This window comes from Budorcas taxicolor, chromosome 14 (assembly GCF_023091745.1).
Source record: "Budorcas taxicolor isolate Tak-1 chromosome 14, Takin1.1, whole genome shotgun sequence".
NCBI lineage: Eukaryota > Metazoa > Chordata > Mammalia > Artiodactyla > Bovidae > Budorcas > Budorcas taxicolor.
In genome coordinates, this window is record NC_068923.1 from 29170778 (window position 1) to 29187187 (window position 16410).

A 16410-nucleotide genomic window follows, 5' to 3' on the forward strand; every position below is an offset into this window, starting at 1 on the left:
AATGAGTAATAAACTATAGTTCTTTTTGAGGATTGATTTTTGAGAATCAGACATATTAAACAAATTATAATTTAGTGTGACATATTCAGTAATAGAAATGTACACTGGATATAGCAGAAGCACCAGGAGAAGAAATAACTCTTTGTGGAAAGAAATTTCTTTTAGTGGGGAGATTTCTTGGTGCATATCAGATCTAAGGTTATTTTTAAATTATTGATGAGACGTTTATTAGGTGGGAGAGAGAATTCCAAGTATATTGATTAGCAAGTAGAAACGTATGATGATAACTAACTGGAAGTTCCTGGCGGAGAGAGGGACTGCATCTGACTAATCTCTGTCTCCCTGGTACCTACCATAGAGTTTGGTACTTTGTAGATTCTCAATAAATGTCTATATGAAGATATAAAACTTAATTGGTAAGTATTTTAACCTTAATAGTCATCATAGGAATGCAACATTTAAAAATCATTTACAAAAATTAAATAAATTTTTCATAATATAGGAGAGATCACAGAAAAATTGTGCGTATGTAGACATATAAATATATTGCAGTGGGTATATACATATATTTGCAATTTTTTCTAAAATAGACAGCAAAGCAGTATAATTATGCACAGATATTCATATTATTTGATTTTTAAATAAATCATTGAGGAAGAACTATACACCAAAATGTTTATTGTTCTATCACTGACAGTAGCGATGATTTTTAATGGTAAGAAGAGCTTTTACATTTATTATAGGCCCATCAATTCAGTGGAACTTAGAAGTTTTTGTATTAAGTTTATGAAACAGTTTGAAAAAGAGTTTATTCTAACGTGTGACTGGTGGGGGGCAGGAGGAAAGCAGTAAACAAAGTTATGTTTACATAATGATTAGACCTACATTCATAATTAGGTGTACATGGGGATAAATACTGAAAAGGAATATGTACAAAGGACAGCAAATCCAAATATGTTGAGAGTACTGGGTGAGATTTTTCATTCCTTTCTATCTTCTGACTTTAAAATGTATGTACATTTTTAAGGTATTTTCTTTCTGAATACTTCTCTAATGTTATGGCAATTTGAAAAAAATTTTAAATTTTTTTCCTGGTTGCCTTGAACTTTACATATTATTTGTTTTAGAACCTTTTTGAACGTCATTTTTTAATTTAAGTTAATATGATCAAAAGAAATATAGTAACAGTTGAATTATATAGTACATAGTAATTTTTATCATAGATACTTAAGCAGAGGTTCCTCTTTCAGGGATAAATAACTTTGAAAAAATGTTTTCTTTTGTTTCTGTAGGGTAAAGCTGTCGGGGTGACTATTGGCTGCATTCTAGGAATGTTCCCTTTGATCTTCTTTGGAGGAGGTGAAGATGATGAAAAACTGGAAAAGAAAAATTAACTCACATAGAATACCTTTAAAAAGATGTAAACTAATGTACCTCAGTTATCAAATATGCTGTCAACAGCATTTAGGAATTAAGACAGTAACAGTGTATAGATAATGGGATCAAATAATTCAGCATGTATTATGGAAAACACTAACTTATTGTGGCTTGGTTTTCTTAGGACATCTTTTTAAAAAAATTTTTTGTGTAAATTGGTAAAATGCTTTTTCATCAATGGCAGTCAACATTTTACCTTTTCTTTTTCTTTATATACCAAAATACCATTTAAGTATCAGTCGTTGATGTACTGTGCTAACTTGAGATTTGCCTGTTTGTTACTTACCATGTGTACACGCATGAAAGCATTTACTGTCGTTGTTGTCCCCTACAGTTACAATTCAACCTTAAAATTTTTTCCAAATTACTTAAGATGTTTAGTATCAGTTGAATATTTCTTTTTTACTCTCTTTTTGGCAACATCAATTTTGTACTGTTTCACAGTAAACATTTACAATCATATAGTTTCAGTCCTTTTTTAAAAACTCTCACATCTATTCAAAATGAACAGACTTTAAGTACTTACCACTCATTTCGATTTTCTGACCTCTTAGTCGCAAGAGCCGGAGATTAATTAGGATGAACAATTATTTTTAGTCTCCCTACTACATAAGAACATATATGTTAAGAAGTGCATTATTTTGAGTTGGTTTTTATACTTTTATTTTCTCAACTTTGAATGATTACGTAGTGATTTTTGACTCCTATGGGAAAGAAAGTCATTAGAGTGCTTTTATGGGGATTGTGGGATTTAGGTCAACTAAGAGGTTTCACATGACACTTGGAAGGTTACGAGGCTAAAAATGTTTTTTTCACAGAAGTATAAAATGGAAACTGTTAAGAAGGTCTATGATATAACTGGTGAAGTTGAGGTGATGTTCGTAAGGTTAGTAAGTACAAATAATATTGTTTGGGAATGCTCCTCCCCTCCAAATGTTGTCCCCTTATCTAAGTTGAATTAATTTGAATCCTAATGTTATATCTTCTTTAGCAGATTTTATTTCTGGATAACTTCTTTTGAGGTGAAAAATAAATATTTTATATTTTACTTTTTGCTATATATATATAGCCTAGTAATCAAAAGATGTATGAGGAGAAATTCTTTCTCCCATTTTTCGTTCCCTTTCTTTTTTTGTGGCGTTTCAATCATATTCTAGATTGAAGTTCCTTATGTCCAGTCTTGTGTATCTGACTTAAGTGTAGCTAGAATTCACATCTATACTTGTGAGTCATACATTTTAATTTTATGAACCTGTAAAGTTTGTTAGCATGTGATCTGATACACATGCTAAAAAATTACTCTTAATTGTAAGAGTACTTAAATATATCACAGAGGAGAAAAACAAATTAAAATGACTATTTGGGCCACTGAAACTATTTACTTTGCTAAATAGATGAAAAAGAAGGGAAACTTAAAGATGGCTGTATTTACAGCTACCTTATTTTAAAGGTTTATTTGCACATTTACTTTGAACTCTTATTTTCAGAGGAGCTGGTTTCTCTCACAAGACAGTTTGTGATAAATTCTTTTCTGTTTACTTCAAAATTATTTTAGAGCTATCCTGTAATCATAGGTTTTTGAGGGAAAAATAGACCATATGCTATAAAAATAAATATATAACATTCTTCTTATGTACAAATAATGTGACAGTCTCGTTTGATCAAATTAAAATTATAAAACTTAACATCTTAAATAGAATTGTGGTTTGTATCTTCCACATAACATCACAGACACCAATTTTTTTTTTTTTTTCAGATAATAGGATTAGAGTGATTATTTAAAAAATTTTTTTTGGTAAATGTTTAAGTGCTTTTGTACCTAACTTATATTGCCAGCCCTTTCTGTTCTCTGAAAACATATGTTTTTGTGGTGCTTAAATTTTCTTTCTATTAAGTCTTATATCCAGAAACCTTACCTATGAGTTTAGAAAGGGCTTTTGATTTTACTTTCTTCTTTTTCTTTTTTTCTGCTCCTGAAAGTAACACAGTCCTACAGAGAATCTTTTAGTTTAACTGAGCATCTGTAGAATTATTTAAGATTTCAAAATATGGAATATATAACCTTCATATTGAAAAGTACTTTAATTTATGGTTACAATACAATTTGCATAATTCAGGTAATTAGTTTAAAAGAATGGAGCGCTTTCATCCTTAACCTAAGGTACACATTTTTTTCTAGTATGGTGCTTTGCACAAAGTGGCTTCTGAAAAATGGTTCCCTTTAAGATAATGACTTCATATAATCATTGTTTCATGTTACTTGTCATGGAGAATGTTATTTCAGGTTGAAACTGGAATTCTTATTTCTCACATTAACTATTTCTTTATTGGGAGCAACTATAACTATGATTAAATGCAACATGAGCTGCATCAATACTGTTCATTGGATATCATGTTGTCCGTGTATTATGATTTATTGACTTATTTATGCATGTAAATTGGGTGCATTTTGTTGCCACTGTATGTTAAATGGTGACCAATGTTTTTACAAAGGAATTGAACAAAGAAAAATACCTTTTAAGAAATTTTGGAATGTGGTCTTGATTTTGAAATTTGATTTTCTTTCTAATCTCAGAAAATCCTGGTTATTCTGTAGCTTAAAGGAAATAGTATAAATAAATGCAGATTTGTTTCAGGGTTCTAGCAGTGTCACTGAGACAGTAAAATGGAACTATTTACCATTTCCCTGAAGTCCACACTTGAGATACAACATTATAGATTATGAGAGCAGGATGATCCCATATTGAGATAATTTGACCTTTAATAGGATGTCAAAAAAACTTTAGATAGATTGGCATAAATGACTCTGATGGCTGTTTATTTACAGCAGAGATATCCAGGCCTTCTATATAAGAATGCATCATTTACTTTACTCCTTTTCCTCAGAAAATGAATTTTGAAGGTAATAAAAATTTATCTTTTGTATCAAAAACTTGTGCAAACCATTTTGAAGTAAAATTTCCCAGTTTTAGAATTTTATAGTTTCTTGCCATTTTAAGAGTATATTAAATGTAATATAATTATTCTACATTAATATTAAATATAATCTTTTTCTTGACCAATTGGGATCTTACCTAGGATGTAGTAGTGGGTCAGTGTAAGGGGGTCAATCACTGTAATACACTGCATTAATAGAATGAAGCAGAAAATACCACATGATCTTCTCAATTCTTGCAGAAAAGTAATTTGACAAAATATAACATCTTTTTTTTGTGGAAAAAATCAGAAAATTAGGTATATATCTGGCTTTTATAGCTTTTTAATTTTCCCCCCATTTTTTGCTGCTCTCTCTTCTGGCAACTGCTCTCTCTCTCTAATTTGCTGTTTTTCAGCTGTGTGGACTTAGAAACTTGATAGTCAGTCTTACCATAAATTATTTGAGAAGTATTAGAAAATAGGCTATGGAGCCTGAGTGAGATGATGATGGCAGTGGTGATGATGATAAATATAATGTTAGTTCCCTTTCATTAAGCACTTACTGATTGCTTTGTACTATAGTATTTTACATACATTATCACACTTAATCTCTGTAATAGCAATGTTAAGTTGGTACTGTTATTATCCTTATTTCATGTTGAGCAAATGGAGACATGGAGAGGTTAGTTTGCACAGGGCATCACTGTTAATAAGGGGACCAGAGTCTGACTTTGTCCAAGCATGCAGTCTGTGATTTTAACTACCTACTATGCAGTCGGGATAGCAGTTGCATGGACTCTGTAATGTCTGTTCTCTGCTCAGTCTTCTTTTTGCCTGTATATTTGTGGAGTTATTTTCTCACTTATAACTTAAGGGAATTGTACTAAAACTCTCCAAGTTCATTTAACAAATCTTTTGTTTTTGACTGTATATTATGTATTAGGAAGTGTTCAAGTCTCCGAATGAACAGCCAGAACATCCATATATCCTTAGGAAGCTTATTCTGTAGGGGAGCAGAAGTGAGGGAGGAGAATACAGGAAAGCAGTTGTACCCTTAAATAAGTGGTGATAAGTTCTTTAGAAATAAATGAAACGAGAAGGATAGAAAGTACCGGTGATCATATGTAGGGGGTTATTTTTACAGAGTGGTCAGGGAGCACCTGAAAGAAGTAAGAAATAAACAATACATATATCAGGGAAGAGAAGGTATTATGCTAGGTTCCAGAAAGTTGATGTTTAGAGAATCTCTACTATATGAAATATTTTCATATTTCACTTTGGAATGCATCATACGATTTTTTTCTTTATGCTACTGCTGCTAAGTCGCTTCAGTCGTGTCCGACTCTGTGTGACCGCATAGACGGCAGCCCACCAGGCTCCCCCATCCCTGGGATTCTCCAGGCAAGAACACTGGAGTGGGTTGCCATTTCCTTTCTCTTCTTTTTTCCATTTCCTTCTTTATATTTTTTTAAAATTGAAGTGTAGTTGTATACAATACTATGTTAGTTTCAGATGTGTAGCACAGTGAGTTATATATACATATATATATGTGTATATATATGAGTTATATATACATATTTATATGTATATATTTTTTCAGATTCTCTCCCCTTACAGTTAATTATAAAATATTGAGTATAGTTCCCATGCTGTACAATAGGTCCTTGTTGGTTATTTATTTTATATATAGTGGTCTGTTTATGTTAACGTCAAATTCCTAATGTATCCCTTTCTGTTCTCTTTCTGCTTTGGTAACCATAGTTTGTTTTCTGTGTCTGTGGGTCTATTTAAGTTCATTTGTGTCTTTTTCTTTCGATTACACATATCAGTAATATTATATGATATTTGTCTTTCTCTGTTTAATTCACTTAGTATGATAATCTCTAGATCCATCCATGTTACTGCAAATGGCATTATTTCACTCTTTATATGACTGAATAATATTCCATTGTATATGTGTGGCACATCTTCTTCATCTGTTCACCTCTTGATGGACATTTAGGCTGCTTCCGTGTCTTGGTATTGTAAATAGTGCTGCAATGAACATTGGGGTGTGCATGTAAATTTTCATAATTGATTTTCTCCAGATACATGCCCAGGAGTTGGATTGCGTGTAAAAAATTTCCTTGTTTGTTTTGCAGTATTCATGTTTTCAGAATTAAGCCTGAATATTAATATTTACGTATTAAGATTAATACTCCCTGCATATTTACTGACAGCAGTAAAGGGAAATGACTTGGAAGCATGGGGAAGCTACCTTGGGATTCATAAAGCAGGGGGTGACCAATCTATCAGCAAATGATTTAGGGTTTATTATGTGCTCATAATGAAACCTTGTAATTTTTTTTACCAAGGTAGTAAATGCTATTGGTGTATGAGTTTTAACACTGAAATAAGTTTTTTTCCTCCAACTTTTAGGATTGAAGTAGGAATTAAAGCAGGAACTTGTAACATTTTAACATTGAAGCTTTGGAACTTTCAGGATCTATTGATCTTATGCTGATGGCTGTATGAAGCACATGGTGTTTTGTATTGGTATTTGTATGAAATTTTACAACATCATACATAGGTTAATGGTATTGATGAGTTTATGAATGAAAGAAATTTCAGCAAACTTTTTGTTGACTTCTGAAGATTAAAAAGATGGAATAGGCATAGGATAGATTATATAATTTCTCCACAACTACAAGTCAAGCTTTTTGTTTAGATGAGTAAATTGTAAGAATGATGACTGAGGAGTTAAACTCAAAAAAACTACTTTGCGGGGAGATGAGGGGAATGTTCAAAAACTGTAGGATAAAGAAATTTTCTGTGAGAACTGTAAAAGTCAGTAAAGATTTGATATCTGCTAATAATATGAGAGCTATACATTTATATAGTGCTTTACCGTTTATAAAATATTTATGCATATGCAAGATATAAACGGAGTTTCAGAGAGATAGTTGAGTCAAAGAAAGCTGTTCAGCACATTTCTATGGATTGGATGTGCAACTAGTCTGCTGGTTTTGCCTGGGTTCAGTCATAAGACTAGTCCAGCTGGTGAGCTGGCAGAAGCTAGAGGGTTTAATATGGTTTTGTCATAAACCGAGGGAGGACTAGGATCTCTCACCATGTGGTCTCTCATCATTTCATAGTCTATGACCAAATCTTAGCATGGCAGTTGGGTTCCAAGAGAGTAAAGGTAGAATCATGAGGTCTCACAATGCCTACACTCTGGACTTTCTACAGTGTATCATATACCATCTTCCCTTGGTCAGGACAAGTTACAAAACCAGCCCAAATTCAAAGGAGTGGCAAAACTAACTCCATCCTTCTGAGGGGAGGATCAAGAATGGCCTGTTACAAAGGAGCATGGACACAGGGGGGCATGGACACAGGGGAGCATTGTTCATTGGAGGCCATTGTGATAACATCTCTATCCTTCCAGATTATGCTTTATCATGGGCATATTTTTTGGTACCCATATCCCTTCTGTTATATTGTGAGTTCCTTGCAACTCACATCTTTTATTCATCTTTTATTTTCCTTTGCCACCATCACAGACCTTGAACACTGTTTTGTAAGTGCTGAGTTTCTCATGGATGATGAGAGAAGTAAAAGGAAAGTGGGAAAAAACTAAAATTTAAAATCTCTCTTTGTCATGGTAAGGTGAAAAAGATCCCAAAGTGTTTAAAATGATAATTTCCATAGCAAGCAAAAGCAAACCACAGCTATTGATAAGCCATTTAGAATATCCTAATAATCACAGCATTTTGTAGCAAAATAGATAAGGGCAATGCAATCCTTAATTTTATAGATGAGAAGAGTTAAACTGTTTTTAAGTAATTAGATCTTACGTAATTAGATCTCTTTTGATTCGAAATTCTAGGTGTTTTTTTTTCTTCAGATTTTATAGAATTATATTTTTAGATAATTGCAGAGCAGGTGGATAACTTTGGGATTTTAAATTTACAGAAAAAACATTCTGGTGGCTAGTACCATGCTTTTTGTGTTTTATGTTTTTCTGTGTAGATGAAAGATTTTAGAACAATGCTTAAGGTGCTTAAAATAAACGTTCATTTATTCCAAGTCCTTTGTATTTCTAAGCGCTTAGATTTCAAGAGACAAAGTATGTTGCAGGGCAGCTCTGCCAAAAGCTTAGTCCAAGTTCTTTAGTCTTTTCTAGAAATTGCAGCCAATGTTTTGCCTATGTGCTATTAACACATTACCCTTTTCTTGCCATCTGATATGTGGCATGTTTTGTAAACAAGCTGAAAACTCTAGGCTGGATCCCGGCTACATTTTAGGTTTTACAATTATATCTTCCCTCAATATTCTTCCCACTCAGACATCTAATAAATAGTTTAACTAATGCAAGATTCACCCTTTCTCCTTGTCTCTAAAATGCAGAAATTGAAAATGCAATTCAGAGAAAAACATCTTCTGTATTCACTTCTATTATGTGTTTGGAGTCCAATAAGGAACCAGGTTATGAGGGACGTAGATGAACAGAATCATGAGACCTGATCCCTTCCCTGGAGGATCATTTGGTATTGGACAGATGGACAGTCTTTGGGTGTCTGCAAGCTCTGGAATTCTGTGATTCTAAGTGCATGATCCACATGGTTCACAGTATTGCTGTTTAGTTCTTGCAATGCATTATATTATAGATTTTTTTAAAATTTATATTTATTTGGCTGCACCAGGTCTTAGTTGCAGCATGCGGGATCTTCGATCTTCATTGTGACATGTAGGATCTTCCCCCCCACTTTTTTTTTTTTAAGTTGCAGCGTGTGAGATCTAGTTCTCTGACCAGGGATCAATCCTGGGCACCCTGCGTTGGGAGTGCACAGTGTTAGCCACTGGACCACCAGGGAAGTCACTATTAGAGGTTTTTTGTTTTTATATAATTCAACATATTGGGCAATAAAATCACTTTGACACTCTTCATATTCATCTTTACTCTGAAGTAAGACTTAATATAACCTTTTAAATAAAAACACTGAATTATTCCAATTCAGGAAAAATATAAATGAAACACAGTGATCTTAGAGGGCAAGGCATCAATTTAGTTTGAATTATTGAGTTAAATTCTCCATGATCCCATGGCTCCCTGTGAATACCATTAATTCACATCCATTGTATGATGCCTCAGCACTGAGGCCAAGGGTATATATATAATTCATTCTTGTCTTTGATATTTATCACAATGGTATATTATAGGTTTTCCTTCTTTCTATATTTTTTATTAGTCTTGGTATCAAGTATGAACTTCTGAAGGCTTGGTAAGATAGTTGGAAATTCATTAAAAATACATAAATAGATTGAAATTCTGCACCCATCTCTGATGCTCATTTTAAGCCTCAGCCTCTAAGCCTCTGAGTAGAGTGGCTCCTGCTGATCCATCTGGCAGTCTTCGTAGAGGAAGATCTCCTTTCACAGCTGAAGTCCTTTGCTTTTCTGAAGCCATGTTAATAGCATTGATCATTTGGAATCTACAGCTCTAAGTTCATCAGTTCATAGCTCTGGGAACTTACATACCCATGAAGACTAATCTCTCTGAACTCTCACAGTGCCCCCATTATAAAATTGAGACAGTAATACCTCCTTACAGGATTGTGATTACATATGTACCATGCCTGGTGGAATGCTTGGCATATAGAAAGTGCTCAGTTGATGGTCATAGTGAAGATAGCATTTTTTAGAACTCTTACTCCTGTCTTCAATTTAGTGGTTAAATCTTTGGGGAAAAAATGGAACTTGTAGAATATCTTTGAGCTGAGAAATACTGGGAATGTGAAAACATTCCACTTTCTCTTTGGTCATTTACAGTGTGACTGTAAGTATTGAACTCTCAGTCCATCAGACACATTTTTGATGAAAATTAAGCAACCAAAAGATAACCCAGATCAAACACGTGGTTTTGAAGTTATTTTCCCACTGCTACCCCTAAAATAACTGCAGTGAAGTACAATGATTTGGAGCCTTTCAATATTTTTCTTGTGTTGTGGAAGGCTGTTAAGGGCCTATGAAACTCCTTTAGTTTTACTGAAATAATGTTTATTTTTTTATTTTATTTTTTTTTTAGTATTAAGTTTTTTATTTTTTTAATTTTAAAATCTTTAATTCTTACATGTGTTCCCAAACATGAACCCCCCTCCCACCTCCCTCCCCATAACATCTCTGTGGGTCATCCCCATGCACCAGCCCCAAGCATGCTGTATAAACCTAAGTTCTCAGGTCTTTTGTTTACTAGCTGTTTGGTCCTAAGCAAGTCATTCAGCTCATCTGCAGAATGAGTACTAGCCACACTTTTTTATCTCACGGGTTTAAGATTGAATGAGACATTTCATGGGGAATGACTCTGTCATTGGGATGGCTGTTAATCATTCTAAAGACCTATTGGGGTAAAATGAGACTCCACTTAATGGAATACTTCAGAAACACCTTCTTTCTCATGTGAAACAAGACTGACTACAGTTCACTGGATTCTTACATTGATACTTAATCTTAATCTCATAGCGCTAAATTCTCAGTGGGCCATCTACTTTAACAATTCTAGCCTTTCTCAATCACTAACCTGGCTCATTCTCTCCCCTAGGTTGTGTGTATCTACCATATTTGGCTTATGATGGTTGGACTTGGGGGGAACTTGTCACTTCCTGGGTCCCCTTTGGTATCTGCCTCTCTGTAGAGAAATTGGCCACTTGATAGTTTTATTAGAAAACATTTTGCTCCTGCCGAAAAAGTCCCAAGTTTACAAAAGACTCGTGACTTGGTAGCTAGTCTGCCTAGTTCTAGAGTGCAGAATTATGAAGCCCATTTTTTTCTGTACACCATATTTTCACCTTAGGCTTTATCAGCAATAAGACTGCTATTTTTATCTTCAGCTGTCCGGCTTATTTGTTTCTCAAAATGTTAAGAATTTAACTGGGAAGGAGAAGTATTCTTTATTACTCTACTGAAAAGTAAGGGCTGACTTACCCAAGACTGGCTCCTCACACAGTGGCCTCTGAAAAACTCCATGCAAACTACCTATAGCTGAGAGTTTAAGACAAACCAACATAGGGCAGAAATCTGCGTGGCAGTTTAGTTGGACTGATGTTCCCACAGCCAGGGGTGGACTTCTTAGGTGGCTCAGTGGTAAAGAATCTGACTGCCAGACTGGGCTTCAATCCCTGGGTCAGGAAGATACCCTGGAAAAGGAAATGGCAACCCACTCCAGTATTCTTGCCTGGATAATCCCATGGACAGAGGAGCCTGGCGAGCTATATAGTTCATGGAGTCACAAAGAGGCAGACACAACTGAGCGCGCAACACTCAATCACACATCTCAACCAGGGATACAAGGTGGCAGACCTGGGCTGTATACTGAGGTTCTGCCATGTTATACTGCTGTAACCCCCCAGATCTGACCAACCTCTTGGTTTTGATACCTGATGAGAGCTGATGTTATGGTGTCAGGGTAGAGTCGAGGTTCTGCCCCATCATATTGCTGGGGTCACAAGTTTTGGACCCCATATCAGTGTGTGTGTGTGTGCCTGTGTGTATGTGTGCATGCACATATGCCTTGCTAGGTTATTCACCTTTGGTTGCTGTCCCCTCTAAACTTCAGCATTGTCTGCTCAAAAGCAATGATTATAACTTGTCTAGAGCTCTCCGGTTGACAGATTTCATACCAATTATCTCATTTGACCATCACAATAACCTTGAAGACTTAGATATCCCTTCAGTCAGTCAGTTCAGTCGCTCAGTTGTGTCTGACTCTTTGTGACCCCATGGACTGCAGTGTGCCAGCCTTCCCTATCCGTCACCAGCTCCCACACCTTGCTCAAACTCATAACCATGGAGTCAGTGATGCCATCTCCTGCCTTCAGTCTTTCCCAACATCAGGGTCGTTTCCAGTGAATCAGCTCTTCACATCAGGTGGCCAGAGTATTGGAGTTTCAGCTTCAACATCAGTCCTTCCAGTGAACACCCAGGACTGATCTCCTTTAGGATAGACTGGTTGGATCTCCTTGCAGCCCAAGGGACTCTCAAGAGTCTTCTCCAACACCACAGTTCAAAAGCAGCAATTTTTCGGAGCTCAGGTTTCTTTATGATCCAACTCTGACATCCATACGTGACTACTGGAAAAACCATAGCTTTGACTAGATGGACCTTTGTTGGCAAAGTAATGTCTCTGCTTCTTAATATGCCATCTAGGTTGGTCATAACTTTTCTTCCAAGGAGCAAGCATCTTTTAATTTCATGGCTGTAGTCACCATCTGCAGTGACTTTTGGGGCCCAAGAAAATGAAGTCTGTCTGTCACTGTTTCCATTGTTTCCCCATCTATTTATCTTGAAGTGATGTGACTGGATGCCATGGTCTTTGTTTTTTGAATGTTGAGTTTTAAGCTAGCTTTTTCACTCTCCTTCACTTTGATCAAGAGACTCTTTAAGTTCCTCTTCACTTTCTGCCATAAGGGTGGTATCATCTGCATATCTGAGATATCCCTTACCCCATTTCATAGGCAAGGAACTTGAATTCTGACAACTTCCAGGTCACATACAATGTATGACAGAGATGGTTCTCTGGTGCCCAGGTCTTTGGCCTCTAAATCCTGTGCTCTTTGCTTTATAACCCTTTCTAGAAGTCGGTAGTTTTATAAACATCTACTGAGTCCTGTTGAAAAGCCTGATTCCCTTGTTGCTATGGGAATAGTTGAATGCTTTGTTTTCCAAAAGCCTTTTTCTTTATCCCAGATAGCAGTTCCAGTAATGGATTTTGCTTTAAATAAAATTAAAAAATAGCCCATCTCTTTCTGTTCTCTAGAGCTTATTTTTCAGCTAATTTTTCAAAATTGCACAAGAGCTAAAGAAAATAGAATAGATAGTGAAGTCTCTTACACCCAGATGCTACTGAGGTGGTACTGCAGGTGAAAGAGAATACCAGATTGGGATGCATGTGTTCAGAGCCTACAGGGAAGATTAGATGATAGCCAAGGAAAGGTGGGAAACATCAGATGAAAGGAGGTGTTAGGAAAAAGAGAAGAATACACACGCAACTTTTTAAATTGTGTCTCTGCACATTGGTAAATTACATTGTTACACCTATTGCTTTGTCCCAGCGAAAGTTCTGGATGTGCAGGGCAGTCAGGCCACTTTCAGCCCTGAAGGGACCAGGAGGGGTTACAGCCGTGATAATGCCTGATTGGTAGAAGTGGGGTCAAACGAGGAGGGTAATCCACTGGATGGAAGCTAAGTTAGGAGAAAAACTTAGAGCCTCAGAGGACTGTGAAGATGCAGGGGTGTTGTAGTGAGAACTTCAAAGAGAGTAAGACTTGATCTCTTCTAATGAGCTTGCAACCTAGATAGTATATTCAAAAGCAGAGACATTACTTTGCCGACTAAGGTCCGTCTAGTCAAGGCTATGGTTTTTCCTGTGGTCATGTATGGATGTGAGAGTTGGACTGTGAAGAAGGCTGAGCACCGAAGAGTTGATGCGTTTGAACTGTGGTGCTGGAGAAGACTTTTGAGAGTCCCTTGGACTGCAAGGAGATCCAACCAGTCCATTCTGAAAGAGATCAGCCCTGGGATTTCTTTGGAGGGAATGATGCTAAAGCTGAAGCTCCAGTACTTTGGCCACCTCATGCGAAGAGTTGACTCATTGGAAAAGACTCTGATGCTGGGAGGGATTGGGGGCAGGAGGAGAAGGGGATGACAGAGGATGAGATGGCTGGATGGCATCACTGACTCGATGGACATGAGTCTGAGTGAACTCCAGGAGTTGGTGATGGACAGGGAGGCCTGGTGTGCTGCGATTCATGGGGTCGCAAAGAGTCGGACATGACTGAGCGACTGAACTGAACTGAACTGAATGAGCTTGCAACCAAACATGGAACAGAAGGCCTGACAAATACATTTTCTACTCAGAAGTGTCTAGAGACAGGATCATTTAGAAAACAGATGAGCAATGAAAATATAACTCTGGGGAATCAGAACTGTCCCTGGAGCAGGGGGGAAATTCACAATATAGCCCCAGAATATAGCAGTTCAGAATTGTTGTGGGCCAGCAATTACCATGTGCCTGCCATTCCTTTCTGTGTTGAATGGGAACATCTACTATGATTACCCTATCTCTTTCTTACCAGTATGTGGGAAAAACCTGTTTGTCTCTTAAGTTCACAGGTTTTCAGATCTAAAGGAAAATATACCTGAGGGAGTCTCACCTACACTTGAACCTGTATTAGATAAAAGACCTTAGAGCCTGAGATTGGTGCTGCCATAGGATGCGACTCCTAGAGGTCTTGGAATATGGGGGGATTGTGAGCCATTCAGGATCAGAGAGCAAAGAGTTGCAGTCTGTTTGATCAGTGGCCACAGGAATCAATGCCTTCTGGCATTCACTGTGGTCTTCTTGCCATGAATCTGGGCTAGGCTTATGACCAGCTTTAACTAGTGGAATGCGGCAGAAGTGGCAGCATGTCAGGTGCCACCTTGTCGGGAAGTACAGCTTTGGTTCAGTGCTCATGAGGGTCTATGCTGCCTTATAAGGAGTCTGATGATCACACCAGAGGGTATGTGAAGTGACCTGAGAGAAATTCTGCCATCCCAGAGTATCAACTCCGCCCAGCCCCCAGTTAACTCACAGCTTAATACAGCTAGTGAGTGACCACCATCAAAATCAGCCGAGGGTTTGTCCATCTAAGCCCAGTCTAGATTTCAGAATAGTAAGCAAATACAAAGTTAGTTGTTTTAAGCCACTCAACCTGGGGAGGGTCTGTCTATAAGCAATAGGTATATGAAACAGGACCAACTTGAAAAGTGGATCCATGAGCATATGACTAAAATCATTATGTAATAACAATACCTTATAAGAATAAGAATGGAAAATAAATATCTGGTTTGACTGAAGTTAATTGACTAAATTGACTCAATCGCAGTCTGAGCATAAATCACAATTGAAAAGACTGATGCTGCAGAGTAAATGGAGCAGGTTCAGAATGCTGACTATATTCAGCATCTTGGGATTTAGTTTAGGATGTGTGTGCATTTTAAAATCAGGAAAAGGGGGAAAAAATCAAGTCCTAGTAGAGCCTAGAGATTTGTGTATGCTTTTTAATGCCAGAAACTTGAGATGGTTTTCCTCTGAGGAAGGAAGGTCTAATTTGTAATCCTCCACAGCTGAGAAGGCATATTTCCATTTTCCCTCCTCAAGTCTCACTCCTCACCTTCCAGCCATGTGAAGAATCGTAGAGTGCTGAGTGCTTAGTCACTCAGTTGTGTCTGACTCTGTAACCCCATGGACTATAGCCCGCCAGGCTCCTCTGTCCATGGAATTTTCCAGGCAAGAAAACTGGAGTGGGTTGCCATTTCCACCTCCAAGGGATCTTACCGACCCAGGGATCGAACCAGTGTTTCTTGCATCTTCTGCACTGGCAGGCAGATTCTTTACCACTGTGCCACCTGGGAAGCTCCTAAGAATCATTGCATTCAGATATACTAGGGGCTCTCACATCTCTCTGCCTTGTTCATGTTATTCTTCCTGCTTCTGTGCCCTGTCCCCAATTCATCCATCACCCTCTATGCTCCACTCACTTTTTAAACATATAAATTTGGCTTAGTACATACACAAGCAAGTGGGTAAATGAAGAGAGACATAAAGGCTTATATCTTCATCTTTCTTTTAAGCGAAGAGGACTTCATGATGTAGCGTCCTTGACAGTTTGGATTTGTTCTTCACGCTATGCACTGACTGTGATTCCTGATTTTTTCTTCCAGACACGGACCGTCTGCTTCATGACCTGCCACTGACTCCCTCTTCAACACTGTCTCATGCTGCTCTTCCCCTCACTCTTGATGCTTCCGCCACATTGGCCTTCTTTCTATGTCTCACACTCAGCAGACTTTTCACCTCAGTCTTTGTCATGCCGTTTCCTCTGGGGAAAACGCCTCTTCGATGTGCTTACAGGACTGGACCCTTCTCAATATTCAGACCTCAGCCCCAGATTCTCAGAGAGGTCTTTCCTGAATTCTCAGTCTAATGTTTTCTCTTGTCCTGCCACAAATCCATCTATCATGGGAGGTTTTGGAGTT

The 16410-nt window shown here is 37.1% G+C and overlaps 1 protein-coding gene across 2 annotated transcripts in view; it reads left to right on the plus strand.

Moving 5' to 3' along the window:
• Positions 1-16208, plus strand: part of TMEM65 (transmembrane protein 65) — a 61240-nt gene extending 45032 nt beyond the window's left edge. The window contains exons 7-8 of one of the 2 annotated variants that reach the window (XR_008200591.1): positions 1293-2323; positions 16096-16208. Coding sequence is in view for 1 of the 2 variants with exons in the window: in XM_052651766.1 (XP_052507726.1) it covers positions 1293-1394 (102 nt within the window). In the remaining variant the exon portion in view is untranslated. Of the gene's footprint in view, positions 1-1292; positions 2439-16095 lie in introns of those variants that run through there. The other variant, XM_052651766.1, reaches the window with a different exon arrangement.
• Positions 16209-16410: the final 202 nt, after the last annotated feature.